Source organism: Oncorhynchus kisutch, linkage group LG6 (genome assembly GCF_002021735.2).
Source record: "Oncorhynchus kisutch isolate 150728-3 linkage group LG6, Okis_V2, whole genome shotgun sequence".
In the NCBI taxonomy this organism is placed as follows: Eukaryota; Metazoa; Chordata; class Actinopteri; order Salmoniformes; family Salmonidae; genus Oncorhynchus; species Oncorhynchus kisutch.
Window position 1 is genome coordinate 12699377 of NC_034179.2, and position 23683 is coordinate 12723059.

General features: G+C 41.9%; 1 protein-coding gene across 1 annotated transcript in view; it reads right to left on the reverse strand.

Moving 5' to 3' along the window:
* Positions 1 to 23683, reverse strand: part of LOC109892335 (tyrosine-protein kinase JAK2) — a 67768-nt gene that overhangs the window by 24792 nt on the left and 19293 nt on the right. Inside the window, exons 2-4 of the mRNA XM_020484809.2 lie at positions 15695 to 15922; positions 3039 to 3162; positions 2183 to 2294 (exon numbers count right to left, since the gene is read on the reverse strand). Of these exons, the coding sequence (XP_020340398.2) occupies positions 2183 to 2294; positions 3039 to 3162; positions 15695 to 15922 (464 nt within the window). The remainder of the gene's footprint in view (positions 1 to 2182; positions 2295 to 3038; positions 3163 to 15694; positions 15923 to 23683) is intronic.

Genomic DNA, 23683 nt, shown 5'->3' on the forward strand with positions numbered 1-23683 from the left:
AGGGTCAGGTGTTCCAGACTCCATATAGTGTTGAAACTAGACCTTAGTCCCATTGTTGCCTAGGGTCGGGTGTTCCAGACTCCATTTAGTGTTGAAACTACACCTTAGTCCCATTGTTGCCTAGGGTCAGGTGTTCCAGACTCCATATAGTGTTGAAACTAGACCTTAGTCCCATTGTTGCCTAGGGTCAGGTGTTCCAGACTCCATATAGTGTTGAAACTAGACCTTAGTCCCATTGTTTCCTAGGGTCAGGTGTTCCAGACTCCATATAGTGTTGAAACTAGACCTTAGTCCCAGACTGGTATAAAGTAGTGCACCAAAGCCCTATGGGCCATGGTCTAAAGTAGTGCACCAGAGCCCTATGGGCCGTGGTCTAGAGTAGTGCATCAAAGCCCTATGGGCCGTGGTCTAAAGTAGTGCACCAAAGCCCTATGGGCTGTGGTCTAAAGTAGTGCACCAGAGCCCTATGGCCGTGGTCTAAAGTAGTGCACTATATTGGGAATAGGGTGCCATTTGGGATGTACACTTTGTCTGTTCATGCTGGCTAAGGAAGAGGTCCCCACAGGCAGGGTTACAACCTAACTGGGGAGAAAAGACTGCCTGTGTGTTTGAGGAGGTCCATTTAACCAAGGTAGGATGCAGGCACAACCACTTCATTACATAATGATTAGTTATGCTATTTAAGACGCAAGGAGATTTGCAGTTCAGTGATTCCGACTACAATGTTGTCCATCTCAAACACGTACACCCTGCATCTCTGCATCCCTCGTCTTCCTGCCTTTTCTAGCCTGACATGGTACGTGGGATACATGCAGCCATGTTTCCACAAGCTACTCCTGAAGTATTACACTCCCTCTTTCATTGTTTTGCTCAACAACTTTCTGTTCTGCACCAAAAGCGATAGGGATCTTAGTGTGTGTGTGAGCTCTAGAACTATGGCCAGTCCAGTTGAACTTCTATTCTCTCTGGGGATAAACATCAAGTGAAACCACAGGAGACATTGGTCTCGGCTATACAAACAACACGTCAGTAGACAGAATGTCTTGAGGAACATAAGCCACATTTCCAAGAATAGAAACTAAAGAAAACTTCTTTCTTTTTTTTTACATGGAAACAAAGTACCTCAGTTCTTAGAACTGTGGAATAAAGTCAACACCGCTTTCCTCACAGGGCCTCCATTTTTCTATAATACACACTTAAAGGGGCCATCCACCATTGAAACAATAAACTAAGGGATCCTACCCCAGCCTCTGTTTTGGTAAAAAGCTGAGGGATGGGCCTGGAGAAATGGAACCACTCTTGAATTAATAAGCGGAGGTATTGATGCAAGGACTGACCATCCAAAATATCAACATTATAGTTATAAGCAGTTGTATACAGTGTTTGTTTACATTTTCAATCTTTACAAATATTGAAGTAAAACAAGCTTGTGTTTCAGGTTCTGATGGAGTATTACAGTTGATCTAAGCTCATAAGGCATTTAGAAGTTATATTCTTCAACAATCAATGGATGTAGCAATTGCGGCTTGCTCTTTAAAATGACAGCAGGACCTCACATAGTAACTAACGTATACAGGGTAATCTCTCCCACCCAGTGTGTTTTGTGACAATGTGAATGTGAAGATAAAAACTGAAAAGGACACCACAGTCCACACAGACATTCTAAAAACACACACACGTGCACACAAACACCCTACCAGCCACAGCCTTCATCACTGCCTCTCACCCTCCCAACACCACTTCCCCTTTTCTTCAGCATATGTACGGACACACACACACACACACACACGGGTAGATTAGGCAGTTATTTACACCACACAGACTTTACAGCTTCGTTGATTGGTGATTGGTTTATAGAAACCAGTTGCCCAAAATTGATTTTGCTTGGCAAAATCAATTTGGTCTCACCAGCTGGCTCTCTCTCTGTAGCAATTGAGCCAGGGGATGAGGTTACTTAATACCTCAGGTTACTGAAAGGTGGCTTTACAGGTAGGCTATTTTAGCGGAGTCTGTAGCATACATGTCAGACTAGAGCCCACATTTACAAAGCAACTCAGAGTCGTGCTCATTCATTATGATCTTTAAGGCAAAGCTGATCCAAGATCAGCACGCCTACACTCTTGAATTTCACACTACAAGACTAAGAAAACTTGCCTGGTAAAAAATATAGCCCAAGACTAACCTGAGCGAAGAGGTAGGACATGACGTTATCGTCGAACACCGGGCTGTCCATTCCCTTGTTGACCCCATAGCGGTGGGAACAGGAGCCTCCATACCAGCCAGGGAAGTAGTACCTGGGTGATGTAGAATTTTATTATCAATGTTTTTCATTTTCAATTAAATGTGTGTAAAGTTCTGGTTTAAATGAAACAGACAGAATTCCCAGCTCACAATTAGTCAAATAAATGTTTATTCACGAGAGCTCTCCCATTCACATACAAAGGTGTTCCTTTTATAACATTCTTCTAACCTACGCACACACATGCACACTAACATTAGGAGAGCCATCTTCTTCTCTAGAATTTTTGTTTATCACTACCCAGCTGACAGTTCCAGTCCCTTCAGAAAAAGGAAACCTGGAGGGGTTACTCCCGGTACAATCATACGTTCCCAGAGTTATAGCCGGGTCAGTTCAACCATAGTTGAATTGTTTCTAGGTGTTTTCTTAGGCATACACACATTCCTCTCACTCCCAGTCTAACCTAGTCGGACTTACGTTTAATATTTTTAATTACTCCTTATCCATGCTACAAAACCTTTAATCCCTAATGGTTTAAGATAAACCTTATAAATTATTTTATCACTGGGGGGGGACACAGAAAGGGAGAAGAAACAGGAAGAGGAGAGAAGATAAAGAAGAGGACTATATAAAAGACAAGCACATTGTGTCTAATACTACTACCGTACAATGACACTTTAGTTAAACAGCATTGCATATTTCACACTTTAATTCCTTTATATTTTTAATAGTCAATCTAATTGTTTCCTTTTCAACAGAAAAATAAAAACTAGACCCCTGACCACACGCCACATCCTACCTCACTCTGAAGAGGAGACTGTCATTTGCTGATTGGTCGAGTTTGAGGATGTGATTGGGTGGGAACCACATGCGGTCGCTCTCCCTCATCAGGCCAAACAGGCTGCAATACAACGGCGACAGGCCTGGGAGACAGGAGAGAACAGAATAATAACAACATTGACACCAAACACATCCATAGGGATAAGCAGAGCCATATGTATCCTTGTGGTTAGTGTGTCAGCCCTGAGATTGGAAGGTTGGGGATTTGATCCCCTGTCAAGTCATACCAAAGTCACCAAAATTGGGACCTGATGCCTCTATGCTTGGAACTTTAGTATTTAGGAGATGGATTGGGGGTAAGGCCCTGCGATAGACTAGCGTCCTGTCCAGGGGGTGTCTCACCCTACAGAAATGGGAGGCAGAGCAATGGACATTAGACTGGTGGAAATCTGTCCTATGTGAGATGCAGAGTAGGTGAACAGATGATCTTCGCAAGTGTACTTCCCACCGTGAAGCATGGAGGAGGAGGTGTGATGGTGCTTTGCTGGTAACACAGTCTGTGATTTATTTAGAATTCAAGGCACACTTAACCAGCATGTCTACCACAGCATTCTTCAGCGATACGCCATCCCATCTGGTTTGCGCTTAGTGGGATTATCATTTGTTTTTCAACAGGACAACGGCCTCCACAAACCCCTGACCTCAACCCAATTGAGATGAGTTGGACTGCTGAGTGAAGGAAAAGCAGCCAACAAGTGCTTAGCATATGTGGGAACTCCTTCAAGACTGTTGGAAAAGCATTCCTCATTATGACCTTTAAGGCAAAGCCAATCCTAGATCAGCACTCCTATTCATGCACAAACACACAGGTGGTTATGGTCAACTGGTCCCTGTAAGAGGGTTGGGGTTGTGAGGGTTTAGAGTTTAGGATTTTAAGCTTGAGGCGAGACATTTCAGTGGATAGTATTGGGCCTCAGTCAGCTGTGCTCTAGTCTGGAATCTTGGAGTGACATCTGCTGTGCTCTGGTCTGGGCTCTGGGAGTGAAATCACTCTCAGCTGTGTTGTCTGGTCTGGGCTCTGGGAGTGAAATCTGATTAACTGGCCAAAAGGCACCTACTGTATGAAATGGCACTCTTCTCAGTATGGAAATAACGTTGTAAAGAGCATTAAACACACTAGCCATTTCAACAGCTTTAAAGTTATTAATAGATGTATGTTTTTCCCACGTATGTAGGCCTATAGCTTCGGGCTGCAATGTGTCCACAGGGGCAGCAGGTAGCCTAGTGGTTAGAGCATTGGGCCAGTAACCAAAAGGTTGGTGGCTCGACAAGGTGAAAATCTGTCGTTCTGCCCACGAACAAGGCAGGTATCCAACTGTTCCTAGGCCGTCATTGCAAATAAGAATTTATTCTTAACTAACTTGCCTGGTTATATACAAACATTTAAAATGTATATATTTACACTACCCTTCAAAAGTTTCGGGTCACTTAGAAATGTCCTTGTTTTCCATGAAAACATATGTGAAATTAGTTGCAAAATGAATAGGAAATAGAGTCAATGATTTTTAATTGAAATAATAACTGTGTCCTTTCGTCAAAGAATCCTTAATTTGCTGCAACTACAGCCTTGCAGACTTTGGCATTTTAGTTGTCAATTTGTTGAGGTAATCTGAAGAGATTTCACCACATGCTTCCTGAAGCACCTCCCACAAGTTGGATTGGCACTACTTAGGTACCATACAGTCAAGCTGCTCCCACAACAGCTCAATAGGGTTGAGATCCGGTGACTGTGCTGGTCACTCCATTATAGACAGAATACCAGCGGACTGCTTCTTCCCTAAATAGTTCTTGCATAGTTTGGAGTTGTTCTTTGGGTAATTGTTTTTTCTGCGTCTCACGAATGTTCCTTCTGGTCCAAACACCTCAAACTTAGATTTGTCTGTCCATAACACTTTTTTTTCTAATCTTCCTCTATCCAGTGTCTCTGTTCTTGCCCATCTTAATCTTTTCTTTTAATTAGCCAGTCTGAGATACGGCTTTTTCTTTGCAACTCTGCCTAGAAGGCCAGCATCCCGGAGTCACCTCTTCACTGTTGACATTGAGACTGGTGTTTTGCGGGTACTATTTAATGAAGCTGCCAGTTGAGAAGTTGTGAGGAGTCTGTTTCTCAAACTAGACAATGTACTTGTCCTCTTGCTCAGATGTACACCGGGGCCTCCCACTCCTCTTTCTATTCTGGTTAGAGCTGGTTTGCGCTGTTCTGTGAAGGGAGTAGCACACAGCGTTGTACAAGATCTTCAGTTTCTTGGCAATTTCTCACATGGAATAGCCTTCATTTCTCAGAACAAGAATAGACTGACGAGTTTCAGAAGAAAGTGCTTTGACTCTGGACATTTTGAGCCTGTAATCGAGCCCACAAATGCTGATGCTCCAGATACTCAACTCGTCTAAAGGCTAGTTGTATTGCTTCTTTAAATCAGCACAACAGTTTTCAGCTGTGCTAACATAATTGCAAAAGGGTTTCTAATGATCAATTAGCCTTTTAAAATGATAAACTTGGAATAGCTAACAACGTACCATTGGAACACAGGAGAGATGGTTGCTGATAATGGGCCTCTGTTCGCCTATGTAAATATTCCATAAAAAAAAAAAAGTCTGCCGTTTCCAGCTACAATAACCATTTACAATGTCTACACTGTATTTCTGATCAATTTGATGTTATTTTAAAAATGGACAGAAAATGTGATTTTCTTTCAAAAACAAGGACATTTATAACTGAACCCAAACTTTTGAAAGGGAGTGTATGCATGCATGCATGCATGCATGCATGCATGCATGCATGTATGTATGTATGTATGTATGTATGTATGTATGTATGTATGTATGTATGTATGTATGTATGTATGTATGTATGTATGTATGTATGTATGTATGTATGTATGTATGTATGTATGTATGTATGTATGTATGTATGTATGTATGTATACATCCTTCTGCAGGGATTTTTTTTTTTCCCAGTTCTTTTTTAAATCATGGGAGTACTCCTAACAGTAAAACATGTCAAATGCCCATCCTTTCATTTTTATTTCGGCCCCCAAAAAATGTGCCAGTGATTCGCCCATGGATTGATGTTTCAACATTGTCACAATGAAGAGTTTGGAGTTCGACTAGCCACGTGCAGTTACAAGCCTACTAGAGTTAGCGGCAGGCGGACAAGCAATATCCACCGTCGTAGTACAGATGAAACCTGAGCTGGGAGCTGGACAGTCTTAGAAAACCCTGACTAGATCTAGTTTCAATAATAGTATACCCCTTTGGGCCAAGCCCTCAAAAACAACAACAACGTCTATGAGACGAGGGTGTGACAGACAGCAGATGAGAGAAACCGGAAGTGAGAATAGAGTGCTGTGTGACAAGAGGAAGAGAAGCCTAGGCGAGCGTATTGCATGCTGGAGGTTAGTAAGTTTGTTAGCTAGCCAGCCCCACTTTCTGCCTGTACGGAGAGCCTGGGGGAGCAGAGGAAGAGGAAGAATAGAATACAAGTCATCAAAGGGCTGATTGTCCACATATAGATAAAAGTACTAGATTGAGTGTATCCGTCAAATTTCTGTGGTCTGAGGAGCTTTGCCCATTCTACTAGACCTAATTATATGGTTGTCGCCTTCTCCCTTAGGTGCTCAGAATAACCTCAGTCTCTCTAAACTTCGTAACATAATAACTCTGACTTGGCAACATAATCACTCCAGCATGTCGAGTTACACTGCAGTGTGGAGTAGGTAAACATCAGAAGGTATAGGTGGACAGGGAGTGAGAGGAGTCAATTAAAAATAATCTGAGAGCGCCTGAGAGAGAGAGAGAGCCAAAGAGAGAGAGCCAAAGAGAGAGAGCCAAAGAGAGAGAGCCAGAGAGAGAGAAAATGAAAGCGAGAGAGTAAATGAAAGAGAGCTAGAGTGCAAGAGAGAGAGTGCTGCAGGGTGCATATCAGAGACCTTCTGGGGTGTGTTTGAGAGAGATAGAGACATAGAGAACTAAAAATCAACAAGTCAACAGCCTGCTGAGGTCAGTGTATGAACACCCAGGTCAGTGGTAGGCTATATTCAACATAACTACACTACATGACTGTGGCTCCAAGACAAATTCAAGCAAAACTGCTATCAAGGCTTTTCCGAGTTGGGACTAAGAATATATTCTCTTTAAACTACATCTCGATGCATATTTACACTTTACAGATTAAACTGACAGATACAGAACAATGTTTACACTTTGAAGCAAAATTGAAAAAGGGTAATTTGGAATGAAAATAAGTTATTTTTTGACTACTCTGTAAACCGGGCCAAACAGATAGCAGTTTGACACATTTGTCCTCTTGCACAGATGAGCTGACCTCTTCAAGTGGAGGTGTCAAATAGGTTTTAAAGCTAAAAATACACAGACTGTTGGACATCTAGTTAAACAACCACCATAACAACTGTATAACTGTTTAAAATGACATTAAGACTGATCAAAGAGAGATGGGTCTAAGTAGGCGGGTTCTGCTCTAACGGAAGAACAGACTGCGCTTCAACTCAGGTACACCACTCGCTACCTACCGCCAAACATTGCACACGACTCTGCCAAGAAGCACAATGCTCAAATACTTCTGCGTTAGTCTTTGACGAATCAAATAATTAATTTATCAAATAATTAGTCTAATGAATCTGAGTACAGCCTCTCCAGGCCCAGATTACCCTAGTCACAAAACAGGTCTATACCAAGGGGATATGAAGCTTGATTTACTGCCATGGTGGCTAGGCTGGTTACACACGTGCGGAATACCAAATAAACCCTTCGCTTGCCTGCGCCAGATGTTCTATGCCTCTACATCTTAATTGGACGGGTGTTGCAGCGTCCCATATCCAGCAAGCATCAAACCCACAACCTCAGTTTACATTTACCGCTACAATGGCTCAGTCTATGTCAAGACAAAATGAGAACCCCGTCTGCAGTAAACAATGACTAGAGTTGTAGTTCCACAAAGCCCTCAAGAGAAGTAACCCTGAGTCAGACTCTGTGCTAATGAAAGAGGTCAGAGGAGATATTTGTGTGGATTACACTCCCTCCGCATTGAAACCTCTTCCTCGTGCTTCTGTCTGCGCTGAAAAGGTTTACTTTTATGGGTTAGGGATGGTTTGATGTTTGTTGTAGGGGCAATAAGAACAAACGGCATGCACTTTAGGCCCTGTAGGGCAGGAGATCGTCTCTGTGGTTGCAGCATTGTGAGGGTTAACACGTTTACATTTTTTACTCACATTGGCCAAAGAGAAGGAGAGCCCACAGGCTTTGGAAAGCGGGCCGTGTCAGTGGCACTGTATTGTCCTCAAAGCGAGCGAAGAAGTTGTTTAATTTGTCTGGGATAGGAACCTGCTCTGCTTTCTGTGTGAGGAAAGGTAGTACTCTACAGGTGTTGTAGAGCAAAAACCTGTAGGAGAGTCAATGCCTTGATGTTTGCAGAGAATGACTGGGTGTTGTCCAGGATCACACCAAGACAATAATGTCAGGCCGGACACTAGTCTTGTGTTCAGAGCCAATGTTGGTTCTGATGGAGGCTGGGGCCAGTCTGTGATATGGGCGTTGCGTGGATTTGGATGAGCGGTGGAGTCTGGGCCCTTTGGTGTCAACAGCAGTCACAAATCGAGTCTGGGCCCTTTGGTGTCAACATTACATTTTCCTTGACACACAGAAGTACTAGTTACATTTTGAATACTTAGCAGGACAGGAAAATGGTCCAATTTACACACTTATCAAGAGAACATCCCTGGTCATCCCTATTGCCTCTGGCCTGGCGGACTCAAACACAAATGCTTTGTTTGTAAATAATGTCAGTGTTGAAGTGTGCCCCTGGCAATCTGGTTAAAAAAAACTTCTGCTGTCTGATTTGAAATCATTTATACTTTTACTTTTGATACTTAAGTATATTTGAGCAATTAAATGTACTTTTGGGTATTTTTTTCTATTAGAGCAGCAACTCTTCCTGGGGTCCACACAAAATATGACATAATGCAAAACATTAATAGACAAAAACAAAACTACATAAAAAAATGTTTAAGGCACACATAGCCTACGTATCAATACATACACACAAACTATCTAGGTCAAATAGGAGAGAGGTGTTGTGCTGGGAGGTCTTGCTTTATCTCTTTTTTGAAACCAGGTTTGCTCTTAATTTGAACAATATGATATGGAAAAGGAGTTCCGTGCAATAATGGCTCTATATAATACTGTACCCTTTCTTGAATTTGTTCTGGATTTGAGGACTGTGAAAAGACCCCTGGTGGCATGTCTGGTCGGCCAAGTGTGTGTGTGTGTGTGTGTGTCAGAGCTGTGTGTAAGTTGACTACGCAAACAATTTGGGATTTTCAATACATTGTTTCTTACAAAAAGATGAAGTGATGCAGTCAGTCTCTCCACAACCATTAGCCAAGACAGAATGGCATGTATAGTACTTAAATCAGCCCTTTGATTACATTGAAGAACAAGACGTGCCACTCTGTTCTTGACCAGCTGCAGCTTAACTATGGCTTTCCTTGCAGCACTCGACAATAATCAATAATAATAATCAAAACTAGAGCCTGCAGGACTTGCTTTTTGAAGTGTGGTGTCAAAAAAGCAGATCATATTTTTATTACGGACAGACCTCTCCCCAGCTTTACAACCATTGAATCTATATGTTTTGACAATGACAGTTTATAATCTAAGGTAACACCAAGTAATTTAGTCTCTTCAACTTGTTCAACAGCCACAACATTCAGTACCAGATTCAGCTGAGGTCTATAACTTAGGGAATGATTTGTACCAAATGTCAATGCTCTTAGTTTTAGAGATGTTCAGGACCAGTTTATTACTGGCCACCCATTCCAAACCAGACTGGAACTCTTTGTTAAGGGTTTCAGTGACTTCATTAGTTGTGGTTGCTGATATGTACGTGGCTGAATCATCAGCATACATGGACACACATGCTTTGTTTAATGCCAGTGGCAGGTAATTGGTAAAAATAGAAAAGAGTACAGGGCCTAAAAAAAACTGCCCTGCGGTACACCACACTTTACCTAGAAAAGCTTCCATTAAAAGAAAACCCTTTACGTTCTATTAGAAAGATATCTCTGAATCCACGCTAGGGGCTGTACCAAATGTTTGATGTATTATAATAATTGATTATGCTTATGTTGTATTAATATAAGGGGAGGGGTTATAAGACCCCTCCCTCCTTACATTTATAGGGTCCTAGACTACAGATTAACAATATATACACACATTATATGAGGTTTAATATGGTTCCACAGTACTTTTCTAGGTTCTCTGCCTCTCATGAAGAAACTGTCTGAGAAATGTGTGACTGTGAGACAGAACTCTGCAGGGGAGTTTAAGAGATAAGAGATTAGTCAGACATTCCACTATAAATCAACTTGGACATTTACTGCTAAGCTTTTAGATAACACTAAAAGCCTTGTTTATATAGCTGTGTAGGCATGGTTTTGGTCTCATGAGTAAAAGGTAATGATGTAGGCAGTGACATCACTAAGGCTGGACTTCGGGTTTAATAAAAAACAACTTGGGACCTTTTCTATTTTGCAGAACTTACTCAGAAACATGCGTCATGTTCCTGTTTGTCAACTTCTGTCTGCAATTGCATTAATAAAGGTTTTTGAATTATTTAATTAAAGATAATCATAATGCTAATTTCACCAATGAGCCCATGATTGACAAGGAACAAGGAAACGAACCCCAACACTATGACAGAGGATGAAAATCCATAACACATGAGTGTTTTCAACAACAAGTTATAGTCAATAATATCAAAGGCTGCACTGAAATCTAACAGTACAGCTCCCACCATCTTCTTATCAATTTCTTTCGACCAATCATCAGTCGTGTGTGTCAATGTGTCAAATGCTGTGTCCTTCTCTATAAGCATGCTGAAAGTTTGATACTAATAGGTTTACAGAGAGAAACAATTTGTTCCAACAGTTTGCTAAGAGCTGGCAGCAAGCTGAAATGTCTGCTGTTAGAACCAGTAAAGGCTGCTTTACCACTCTTGGGTAGCGGAATGACTTTGGCTTCCCTCCAGGCCTGAGGATAAAGACTTTCCTCTAGACTCAGATGAAAGATATGACAGATAGGAGTGGCTATAGAGTCAGCTACCATCCTCAGTAGGAGTGGCTATAGAGTCAGCTACCTTCCTCAGTAGCTTTCCATCTAAGTTGTGAAAGCCAGGAGGTTTGTCATTATTGATCGATAACAATCATTTTCCCACCTCTCCCACACTAACTTTACAGAATTCAAACTTGCAATGCTTTTCTTTCATAATTTATTTTTTATGCATAAATACAGTGGCTCACTGTTCGTTGTTAGCATTTCCTGCATAAATTTGCCCACTTTGCCAATGAAGTAATCACAAAAATGATTGTCAACATCAAATGGTTTTGTGATGAATAAGCCATCTGAGTTGAATGTCTTTCTGCCCATAATTTCATTTAAAAAGTACTCAAATGTTTTTCCATCATTCTTTATATATCATTGATCTTGGTTTCACAATACAGTTTCCTCTTTCGGGTTGAATTTAGTCACATATTCTCTCAATTTGCAGTAAGTCAGCCAGACAGATGTGCAGCCAGACTTTTGCCCCATCTCGTTCAACCATACAGATTTTAAATTCCTCATCAATCCAAGGAGACTGAACAGCTCTAACAGTCCGTTTTTTAAAAACAGGTGCATGTTTATCAATAATTGGAAGAAGCAATTTCATAAATTCATCAAGAGCAGCGTCTGGAGGCTCCTTATTAAATCACATCGAACCTACATGTTTTTAACACCATCTACATAAGTCACAGCAAAATATTTTGCACTATTTTAGGCCCAGCTGTTGAAACTTTGGCTTTCCTGCATATAGCCACTATATTGTGATCACTGCATCCAATGGTTACGGATACAGCTTTAGAACAAAGTTCTACAGTATTAGTCAACATGTGATCTAAACAGTACATGTGGATGATCTTGTTCCTGTAGTGTTTGAAAACACCCTGGTAGGTTGATTAATAACCTGAACCAGGTTACAGTGAGAAGCTTCCTCTTGAGTGGACAACTTGATCAAAACCAGTCAATATTTCAGGTCCCCATGAAAGTAGACCTCTGTTTACATCACATACACAATCAACCATTTCACACATTATTAAGATACTGACTGTTAGCACTATGTTGCCTATAGCAACACCCCAAAATAAAAGGCTTTAGATGTGCCAGGTGAACCTGCAACCACAACACTTCAATAACACATTACATAAGATCTTCTTTACGCATTACAGGGATGTGGCTCTGAATATATACAGCAATTCCCCCTCCATAAGCATTTCTCTCTCTTCTATAGCTGTTATATCCTTCTATTGCTAAAATTGTATCATAAAATGAATTATCTAAGTGAGTCTCAGAAATGGCTAATATATTAATGTTATCCAGTCATTGACTTCATTAACCTTATATCAAAGGTTGCCTATATTAATATGACAGATTTCCACCGGTCCAATGTCCATTGCTCGTGTTTCTTGGCTCAAGCAAGTCTCTTCTTCTTATTGGTGTCCTTTAGTAGTGGTTTCTTTTCAGCAATTTGACCATGAAGGCCTGATTCACACAGTGTCCTCCTGAACAGTTGATGTTGAGATGTGCCTGTTATTTTAACTCTGAAGCATTTATTTGGGCTGCAATTTCTAAGGCTGGTAACTCTAATGAACATATCCTCTGCAGCAGAGGTAACTCTGGGTCTTCCTTTCCTGTGGCGGTCCTCAGGAGAGCGAGTGTTATTTTGTAGTTTTGATGTCTTCACTGTTATTCTACAATGTAGAAAATAGTAAAAATGAAGAAAAATCCTTGAATGAGTAGGTGTGTCCATACTTTAGACTGGTACAGTACGTAAATAAGGTATTCTGTTTATTCTTTTTAATCTGCAAACATTTCTATGGGGTATTGTGTGTAGATTGCTCAGGATTCTTTTTTATTTAATACATTTTAGAATAAGTCTAACGTAACAAAATGTGGGTCTGAATACTTTCCGAATGCACTGTATATAAGTACATGTAAAACCAAATACTTTTAGACTTTTAATCAAGTAGCATTTTACTGGGTGACTTTTACTTGAGTCATTTTCTATTAAGGTATCTTTACTTTCACTTAAGTATGATAATTTGGTACTTCGCCCACCACTGTTTCTGCAGCAGCTCCTCTGCGTGTTACTGCTGGAGTAAAACATGTTAATTCATAAGTCCAGTCATCGCGTAACAATTCTAAAATGCAATCGCTTGTTAAAAACGGTTTCCATGGCCACAATTAAAAAGAGCTACTGGTTTTATTTGGTAACTGAAGCGCGCCTCCCATTCACCATTCAAGTGTAGTCAACATTAGACAGGCCATCAGTCCATCACCCACCACTTTACAATGTGAGTTATACATCTTGAAAAGATACTTAAAGTAGCAATATGTAACTTTTTGGGCGACCCGACTCAATTTACATAAAAATATGAGTTATAGATTTGTCACTCTCATTGAAAGCCAGTCTAAGAAGCGGTAGATCTGTTCTACGTGCACTATTTCTATGCTTCCCGAACTCAGCAAACAATGTTTCCACTGCAAGAATGAGAACAGTAAATGACTAATGCATTAACAGAAATGTATGTAACCAAATGACAGGGATTAATAGTTCATTTATTACTGGTTCCATATGTAATGGGGAATAGACAAACAAACAAAGGGCAAACAATTCACAAGAAACAATGAATGCGCAAGAATTGACGGGAGACAGCGGAGGGCATTCTGGGTAGCTGAGAGACGTGCCTTTTTCTTCGCCACACACCCCTCCCCATCTTGTCTCAACATTTAAAATTATACTCAAGACACCATCTTAAAATATATTTTAGATGCTTTTCACTGACAGCAAATCAGCTAGGCCTATTGCCATGTGGGCTTCCCAAATAGACACAGCCTACGAGCTTGTGATTTCAAACAGTCCACAGCTCATTTTGTAAAGAAGCTAATGATTCTCCATTCCTCTGTGGCCAAGTGATGCTCTCTGGTGAAGTATTTTGGATGATTTTATTTATTTATGTATACACAGGAGTAATTATATAAATATATTTTTTTACTTTAGGGCCTAATTAGACATGCGGCCTATGAAAGACTTCCTCATGCGACATTCCTCTCCTGTTCCATTGGTTTTCATATCAACTTTGTTTCGTTGTGCAGAAGCCAAAGGCACAATCCTAGTCACAATCCTAGGAGATTTATAACAACACATGGTCATTAAGGCCAGATTGTTCTCCAAGATGTTCAAACGTTCATAATCCCCAGCAGGGTCAAATAATAATCACATTGGTTGTAGAAGGTGCAACAGGTCAGTACCTCAGGAGTAAATGTCACTTGGCTTTTCATAGCTGGGCATTCAGAGGTCGAAATAGCAGGTGCGGTAGAGAGAGAGAGTGGCGTGCTGTTTTGGGGGCAGCAGGATAGCCTAGTGGTTAGAGCGTTGGACTAGTAACCGGAAGGTTGCAAGATCAAACCCCCGAGCTGGCAAGGTACAAATCTGTCGTTCTGCCCCTGAACAGGCAGTTCCTAGGCCGCCACTGTTCCTAGGCCGTCATTGAAAATAAGAATTTGTTCTTAACTGATCTTGCCTAGTTAAATAAAGGTAAAAAAATATATTTTTTAAATGGCATGTTATTTCCCATTTCATTACAGGAGTTGCATGTTCCGTTAAGATGCATTACCATAACCTAAATGGGATCTGTAATTCTGGCCACCGTGGGTAGACACCCTAATGGGCAACGCACCCAATGCATACGAGTCCGGTACATTTCTCAAATGGCCGGTAAATTAAAATCTTCCCGGTCACGTTGTCCGGCGTCACATTTCCCTAACGGAAACCCTGGTGTGTGTGGATCTGGATCACCAAGCAGACACTCCAGGCCACTGAAGCCACAAACAAGGAAAAGCGTGGGGAGGGTGTGTGTGTTTGGCTACTGGTGTAGGCCTATGCTGTAGCCGAAGCATTTTAAATGAATCTGGCATAAACCCGAACCACTCACAGTCTATTGACACTAGAAACAATCACTAATGTGTTTTAGCCAAATGTTAAGGCTAACGAAACAGTCACTAAAGTGTTTTAGCCAAACGTTAAGGCTAACGAAACAGTCACTAAAGTGTTTTAGCCAAACGTTAAGGCTAACGAAACAGTCACTAAAGTGTTTTAGCCAAACGTTAAGGCTAACGAAACAGTCACTAAAGTGTTTTAGCCAAACGTTAAGGCTAACGAAACAGTCACTAAAGTGTTTTAGCCAAACGTTAAGGCTAACGAAACAAGCGCTGAAGTGGTTTGGTTAAAGGCCAGAGAAGATGCTTTAGAGTTAAAAAGTCAGACAGGGGAGCACAGTGAACAAAACGGCAAAGTCTCATAAACCTGCCCACACTTTAATACCTCAAACAAGCACAGAGGGGAAAATAGCATGTCTATTATCTCGTTCCCAAACTAAGCCCTACTAACCCGATGCAGTATGTGTCAGTCCTTGTTTATGGCTTTAATTCCACTCAACATTGTTCATGCTTTATTAAATCATCTCCTTTGGAGCAGAAAAACATTGAGCCAACTGGCTCACTCACCGCATGCCTTGGCCGCATCGATGCACAGCTCCTCAGCCACATAGTCCCCTGCCGGGTAGGTGAGGTCTTGGCTGTTGGCTCCGCCCTGGCCCAGGTGGTACAGGTGCACCCTCAGACAGGGAGGTGGAGCTAATTCCTGTTCCTGTTTGGTCTCGGAGACAGGAAGTGGGTTCAGGATGCAGCCGTTCTGATTGGACGGGGGACATAATGCAGACTCCATGTCCATCACTGCAGGGAAGGGAGAGAAATACGGTGTAGAGGGGAGGAAAGAGGAGGGAGGATAAAGAGTATGGGGAGAGAGAGAGAGAAAGAGGTGGTGGGGGAGGGGCAGAGGGGCGAGTCAGCAGTCAGTTGAGTGTCATGATTATGACGCGTGTCATTAGTGAGCTATAAACATGAACTGCTCTGCATTGTTTACAGTTCGTTATGGCCAATGCTGAGAATAGAATTTACAAACTAGGGTTTTTTCTGGATCCAAAAGGGACTTAGGTGGTGGGCTTGGCAGGGGGTGTGGCAAATGGCACTGTCACACCGGCCCGTCGACGCAGCTAGATTTTAGAGAACTCCCATCTTGACGATGTACAGACATTTTTAAGCCAATCAGAATGAGTTTTTCCACACAAAAAAGGGGTGGCTGGTTTCAGACAATCCCGCAAGTGAAGAAGCCAGATGTAGAGGTCCTGGGCTGGCGTGGTTACACATGGTCTGCGGTTGTGAAGCCAGGTTGGATGTACTGCCACATTCTCTAAACCGACGCTGGAGGCGGCTTACGGAGGAGAAATGAACATACAACTCTCTGGCAAAAGCTCTGGTGGACATTCCTGGAGTCCGCATAACAATTGCACACTCCCTCAAAACATCTTTGGCATTGTGTTGTTTGACAAAACAGTTCAGAGTGTGCTTTTATTGTCCCAGCAGAAGATGCACCTGTGCAAATGCTCATGCTGTTTAATCAGATTCTTGACATGCCACACCTGTCAGGTGGATGGATTGTCTTGGCAAAGGAGAAATGCTCACTAACAGGGATGTAAACACATCACTGCACAAAACTTGAGAGAAATAAGCTATTTGTGCCTATGGAACATTTCTGGAATCTTGTATGTCAGCTCATGAAACCAACACTTTACATTTTGCATTTATATTTCAGTACACATATTCTGGGATGGATCTGACAGGACATTTTGCTGTTTCAAAACTAATTTGCACAAACATAAAATCAATACCGCTAAATTCATTGTTTTTTGAATTTTCAATTCTCCCTGTCTAGCTTTTACTTAGCTGATTGTTAGTTCTCAAAGATATATATTTGAACAGTTGAAGTCGGAAGTTTACATACACCTCAGCCAAATACATTTAATCTCAGTTTTCACAATTCCTGACATTTAATCTTAGTAGAAATTCTCTGTCTAAGGTCAGGTAGGATAACCACTTTATTTTAAGAATGTGAAATGTCAAAATAATACTAGAGAGAATGATTTATTTCAGCTTTTATTTCTTTCATCACATTCCCAGTGGGTCAGACGTTTACATACACTCAATTAGTATTTGGTAGCATTGTCTTTAAATTGTTTAACTTGGGTCAAATGTTTTGGGTAGCCTTCCACAAGCTTCCCACAATAAGTTGGGTGAATTTTGGCCCATTCCACCTGACAGAGCTGGTGTAAAGGAGTCAGGTTTGTAGGCCTCCTTGCTCGCACATGCTTTTTCAGTTCTGCCCACAAATGTTATATAGGATTGAGGTCAGGGGTTTGTGATGCACACTCCAATACCTTGACCTTGTTGTCCTTAAGCCATTTTGCCACAACTTTGGAAGTATGCTTGGGGTCATCGTCCATTTGGAAGACCCATTTGCGACCAAGATTCAACTTCCTGGCTGATGTCTTGAGATGTTGCTTCAATATATCCACGTAATTTTCTTCATGATGCCATCTATTTTGTGAAATGCACCAGTCCTTCCTGCAGCAAAGCACCCCCACAACATGATGCTGCCACCCACAGGTGGGATGGTGTTCTTCGGCTTGCAAGCCTCCCTCTTTATCCTCCAAACATAACGATGGTCATTATGGCCAAACAGCTCTATTTCTGTTTCATCAGACCAGAGGACATTTCTCAAAAACGTACGATCTTTGTCCCCATGTGCAGTTGCAAACCATAGTATGGCTTTTGTATGGCGGTTTTGGAGCAGTGGCTTCTTCCTTGCTGAGCAGCCTTTCAGGTTATGTTGATATAGGACTCGTTTTACTGTGGATATAGATACTTTTGTACCTGTTTCCTCCAGCATCTTCACATGGTTCTTTGCTGTTATTCTGGGATTGATTTGCACTTTTCGCACCAAAGGACGTTAATCTCTAGGAGACAGAACACGTCTCCTTCCTGAGCGATATGACAGCGGCGTGGTCCCATGGTGTTTATACTTGCGTACTATTGTCTGTACAGATGAACGGGGTACCTTCAGGCATTTGGAAATGCTCCCAAGGATGAACCAGACTTGTGGAGGGCTACAATTTATTTTCTGAGTTCTTGGCTGATTTCTTTTAATTTTCCCATGATGTCAAGCAAAGAGGCACTGAGTTTGAAGGTAGACCTTGAAAAACATCCACAGGTACACTTCCAATTGACTCAAATTATGTCAATTAGCCTATCAGAAGCTTCTAAAGCCATGACATCAACTTCTGGAATCTTCTAAACTGTTTAAAGGCACAGTCAAATTAGTGTATGTAAACTTCTGACCCACTGGAATTGTGATACAGTGAATTATAAGTGAAATAATCTGTCTATAATTATCATTATTATAATTTTTTTTAAATGACTTGCGTCATGCTCAAAGTAGATGTCCTAACCGACTTGCAAAAACTATAGTTTGTTAACAAGAAATTTGTGGAGTGGTTGAAAAACAAGTTTTAATGACTCCAACCTAAGTGTATGTCAACTTCCGATTTCAACTGTATATACACACACACACACACACACACACACACACACACACACACACACACACACACTGCATTCAGAAAGTATTCAGACCCTTTGACTTTTTCCATGTTACTTTAAAGCCTTATTCTAAAATGAATCAAATAAAAACAAATCCTCAATCTAAAACAATACCCCATAATGACAAAGCGAAAACAGGTTTAGAAATTTTTGCACATTTATAAAAAATTAAAAAATACAGAAAAACCTGAACTATTCAGAACCTTTGCAATGAGACTCAAAATTGAGCTCAGGTCCTGTTTCCTTTGATCATCCTTCTACAACAAGATTCTCTGGTCTGATGAAACCAAGATTGAACACTTTGGCCTGAAAGCCAAGCGTCACGTCTGGAGGAATCCTGGCACCATCCTTACGGTGAAGCATGGTGGTGGCAGCATCATGCTGTGGGGATGTTTTTCAACGGCAGGGACTAGGAGACTAGTCAGGATTGGAGGGAAAGATGAACGGAGCAAAGTACAGAGAGATTCTTGATGAAAACCTGCGTTCAGCACCTCAGACTGGGGTGAAGGTTCACCTTTCAACAGGACAACGACCCTAAGCACACAGTCAAGATAACGCAGGAGTGGCTTCGGGACAAGTCTCCGAATGTCCTTCAGTGGCCCAGACAGACCCCAGACTTGAACCCGATTGAACATCTCTGGAGAGACCAACCTTACAGAGCTTGAGAGGATCTGCAGAGAAGAATGGGAGAAACTCCCCAAATACAGGTATGCCAAGCATGTAGCATCATACCCAAGAAGACATGAGGCTGTAATCGCTGCTAAAGGTGCTTCAACAAAGTACTGAGTTAAGGGTCTGAATTCTTACGGAAATGTGATATTTCCGGGTTACTATTATTATTGTATTTTTTTGGCAAAAATCTCTAAAAACCTGTTTCTGTTTGTTATTATAGGGTATTGTGTATAGATTGATGAGGGATAAAAAAAATGATTTAATCCATTTTAGAATAAGGTAAAGGTAACATAATGTGGACAAAGACAAGGGGTCTGAATACTTCCGGAGGGACTGTTTATAGGTCCATTATCTTTTTCTACATACTTTCTTTTAGTCTTAGGTTTACACTGGAAAGTGTTTGTCCATCACACATTATTGAAATTCTTTCAATGTTTGGACTTCACCCACAAAGATTACAATGACAGAAAAATCCCTGCAATGTCAATATTTGTATTTATTACATTAGCTGCTGCTACCTTTCCTAGAGTCCAGCAAAATTAAGGCAGTTTATACCATTTTAAAACATTACAATATATTCACAGATTTCGCAACACACTGTGTGCCCTCAGGCGGAATAGGTGGAATAGAGTTCCATGTAGTCATGGCTCTATGTAGTACTATGTGCCTCCCATAGTCTGTTCTGGACTTGGGGACTGTGACGAGACCTCTTGTGGGGTATGCATGGGTGTCAGAACTGTGTGCCAGTAGTTTAGACAGACAGCTCGGTGCATTCAACATGTCAATACCTCTCATAAATAAAAGTAGTGATGAAGTCAATCCTCCACTTTGAGCCAGGAGAGATTAATATTATCTCCCCATGTACAGCCAAGGGCCAGGCGTGATGCCGTATTCTAAGCCAATTGCAATTTACCTAAGTCCTTTTTTGTGGCACCTGACCACACGACTGAACAGTAGTCAAGGTGCGCCAAACCAGGGCTTGTAGGACCTGACTTGTTGATAGGGATGTGAATCACTGTCTATGCAAGTGTTATGCCTGAAGACTGTTGACAGTATTCAATGGAAAAAGAGTTAGTTCCTCAATCAGAGTTAGCAGCTAGAGACGGGTGATGTTCTGAAAACTAAAAGGTTAAAGTTGACTCCAGGGTGTTCTGAAAGCATTAGATTAAATCAAATCCTATTTTATTAGTCACATGCGCCGAATACAACATTTCACCTTACAGTGAAATACTTACTCAGAAGCCCAGAACCAACGATGCAGTTAACAAAAATATGAATAAGAAATATAAGTAACAAGTAATGAAAGAGCAGCAGTAAAATAACAATAGCGAGACTATATACAGGGGGGTACCGGTACAGAGTCAATGTGGAGGCTATATACAGGGTATTACGGTACAGAGTCAATGTGGAGGCTATATACAGGGGGGTACCGGTACAGAGTCAATGTGGAGGCTATATACAGGGTATTACGGTACAGAGTCAATGTGGAGACTATATACAGGGGGTACTGGTAACAGAGTCAATGTGGAGGCTATATACAGGGGGTACTGGTACAGAGTCAATGTGGAGACTATATACAGGGGGGTACTGGTACAGAGTCAATGTGGAGACTATATACAGGGGGTACTGGTAACAGAGTCAATGTGGAGGCTATATACAGGGGGTACTGGTACAGAGTCAATGTGGAGACTATATACAGGGGGGTACTGGTACAGAGTCAATGTGGAGACTATATACAGGGGGGTACTGGTACAGAGTCAATGTGGAGACTATATACAGGGGGGTACTGGTACAGAGTCAATGTGGAGACTATATACAGGGGGTACTGGTAACAGAGTCAATGTGCGGGGGCACCGGTTAGTTGAGGTATAGAGTGGAGGTAGAGTTATTAAAGTGACTATGCATAGATGATAACAACAAAGAGTAGCAGCAGTGTAAAAGAGCGGGGGGGGTTAAATACTAGCATGTATGAGGAGCAAGTCATCATACCAACATTCCAGTAAAAATGTGCCATTGTACTTTGGTGTGCGTCTGTGGTGTGCGTCTGTGGTATAGGCGTCTGTGGTATAGGCGGGCGTCTATACCACATAAGGCCAATCAAAACCAGAAAGAGTCGTCCATTCGTCTTCCTGCTACAATGAATGGGTTAAAGGGCAGGGTAGCCTAGTGGTTAGAGAGTTGGACTAGTAACCGGAAGGTTGCAAGTTCAAACCCCCGAGCTGACAAGGTACAAATCTGTCGTTCTGCCCCTGAACAGGCAGTTAACCCACTGTTCCTAGGCCGTCATTGAAAATAAGAATTTTTCTAAACTGACTTGCCTAGTTAAATAAAGGTAAAATCAATTTAAAAAATGCAGGGGAGGGTACAGTAATCATATCTAAGCTGACAGTGCTACTCTTGGGATGGCAAACTACAATATGTCTGGAGTCTTTGTTCAGCGACAGGCCTGATTTGGAGGGTGGCTAGCTGGGATTCGTACAGAACAGTGCAGGGGACAGGCCCATGTGAGCTGGCCTCGACTGGCAGAGCTCAGACAGTACTGCTGGGATGGCCTGACAAGTCCATTTAGCATCAGCAGACATCTGGAATTATGCCTAATCTGTGATAAATAGCAAGTCAGGGAAGCACTTTATGTCTATCCTACACCATGGACATGAGCAAGAGCAAACAGCCTCAGGCGGAGATAGAGATCTGAATAAATAAAAAAATAAACAGTCCAGGGAATTTTCCAGAAACTAAAATGTAGCCTAATTAGGGTGTACTGTTTGTAGTGGCATCTCATTGGAATTTGCTCAATGACTTCTAGATGCTATGTAGTGAATCAAACATTTATCTGCAGGTAGCAAGATGGACGCTGCTTTGCTAAGTCAACGACCCCCACATTCCTCAGATTGATGCTGCTTAGCTTTGCTGAGTCAGCAACCACCACCTACCTACCTCAGATTGAAACCTGATGATTCATAGGTAAACTGTTGTCAGCCTAAAGCTGAAGGATAGAAAAGTACTGGGAAATAGCATGAGTAACAGCACCAGAGGGACAGTATAATCATGTCAAACGGTAGGCTTGCATAGTCACTCTGATATAGTTGGTGGATGATACACTCTGCCTCATCTCCTCTCTCTCTTGGATTGCTTTTGTATCACTGTTTTATCAAAACATCTTATTATAAAAGTATGGTTATTATACATTATGGATATCATAATTGTTGGTGTAATTACAGGGTCTTAAAATTGTATTTTTGTATAATCTTTGTTTCACCATGTGAAACATCTAACTGGTCACTGCAACAGTAAAGAAATGTGCAAATTGCTCTTTACACATCAGATAGATGTCTACCCCCATCGTAACCAGGTATGACATGGGAACAAAGGTGAGTATACATACAGTATATGTTGTACTTAAATAAATACAGTAAGTTATACAAGGGCAATTCCACATTAACAGATCGACACCGAGCGTGCTTCTCAATATGCATACTACTGTGCTTCACAGTCTTATGCTCAGAGTGCATTCTCTGACGACTTTCTCTTAATTACGTTCTTGCGAGGACGAGAGTGTGGAGAGCATATAAAACATTCTATTTGATAAACACTCCCCCTACTGTATTACCTCACGCTGAGCAGCACTCCCACTACTGTATTACCTCACGCTGAGCAGCACTCCCCCTACTGTATTACCTCACGCTGAGCAGCACTCCCCCTACTGTATTACCTCACACTGAGCAGCACTGCACCTACTGTATTACCTGACGCTGAGCAGCACTCCCACTACTGTATTACCTCACACTGAGCAGCACTCCCCCTACTGTATTACCTCACACTGAGCAGCACTCCCCCTACTGTATTACCTCACGCTGAGCAGCACTCCCCCTACTGTATTACCTGACGCTGAGCAGCACTCCCACTACTGTATTACCTCACACTGAGCAGCACTCCCCCTACTGTATTACCTCACACTGAGCAGCACTCCCCCTACTGTATTACCTCACGCTGAGCAGCACTCCCCCTACTGTATTACCTCACACTGAGCAGCAGTCCCCCTACTGTATTACCTGACGCTGAGCAGCACTCCCACTACTGTATTACCTCACACTGAGCAGCACTCCCCCTACTGTATTACCTCACGCTGAGCAACACTCCCCCTACTGTATTACCTGACGCTGAGCAGCAATCCCCCTACTGTATTACCTCACGCTGAGCAGCACTCCCCCTACTGTATTACCTGACGCTGAGCAGCAATCCCCCTACTGTATTACCTGACGCTGAGCAGCACTCCCCCTACTGTATTACCTCACGCTGAGCAGCACTCCCCTTACTGTATTACCT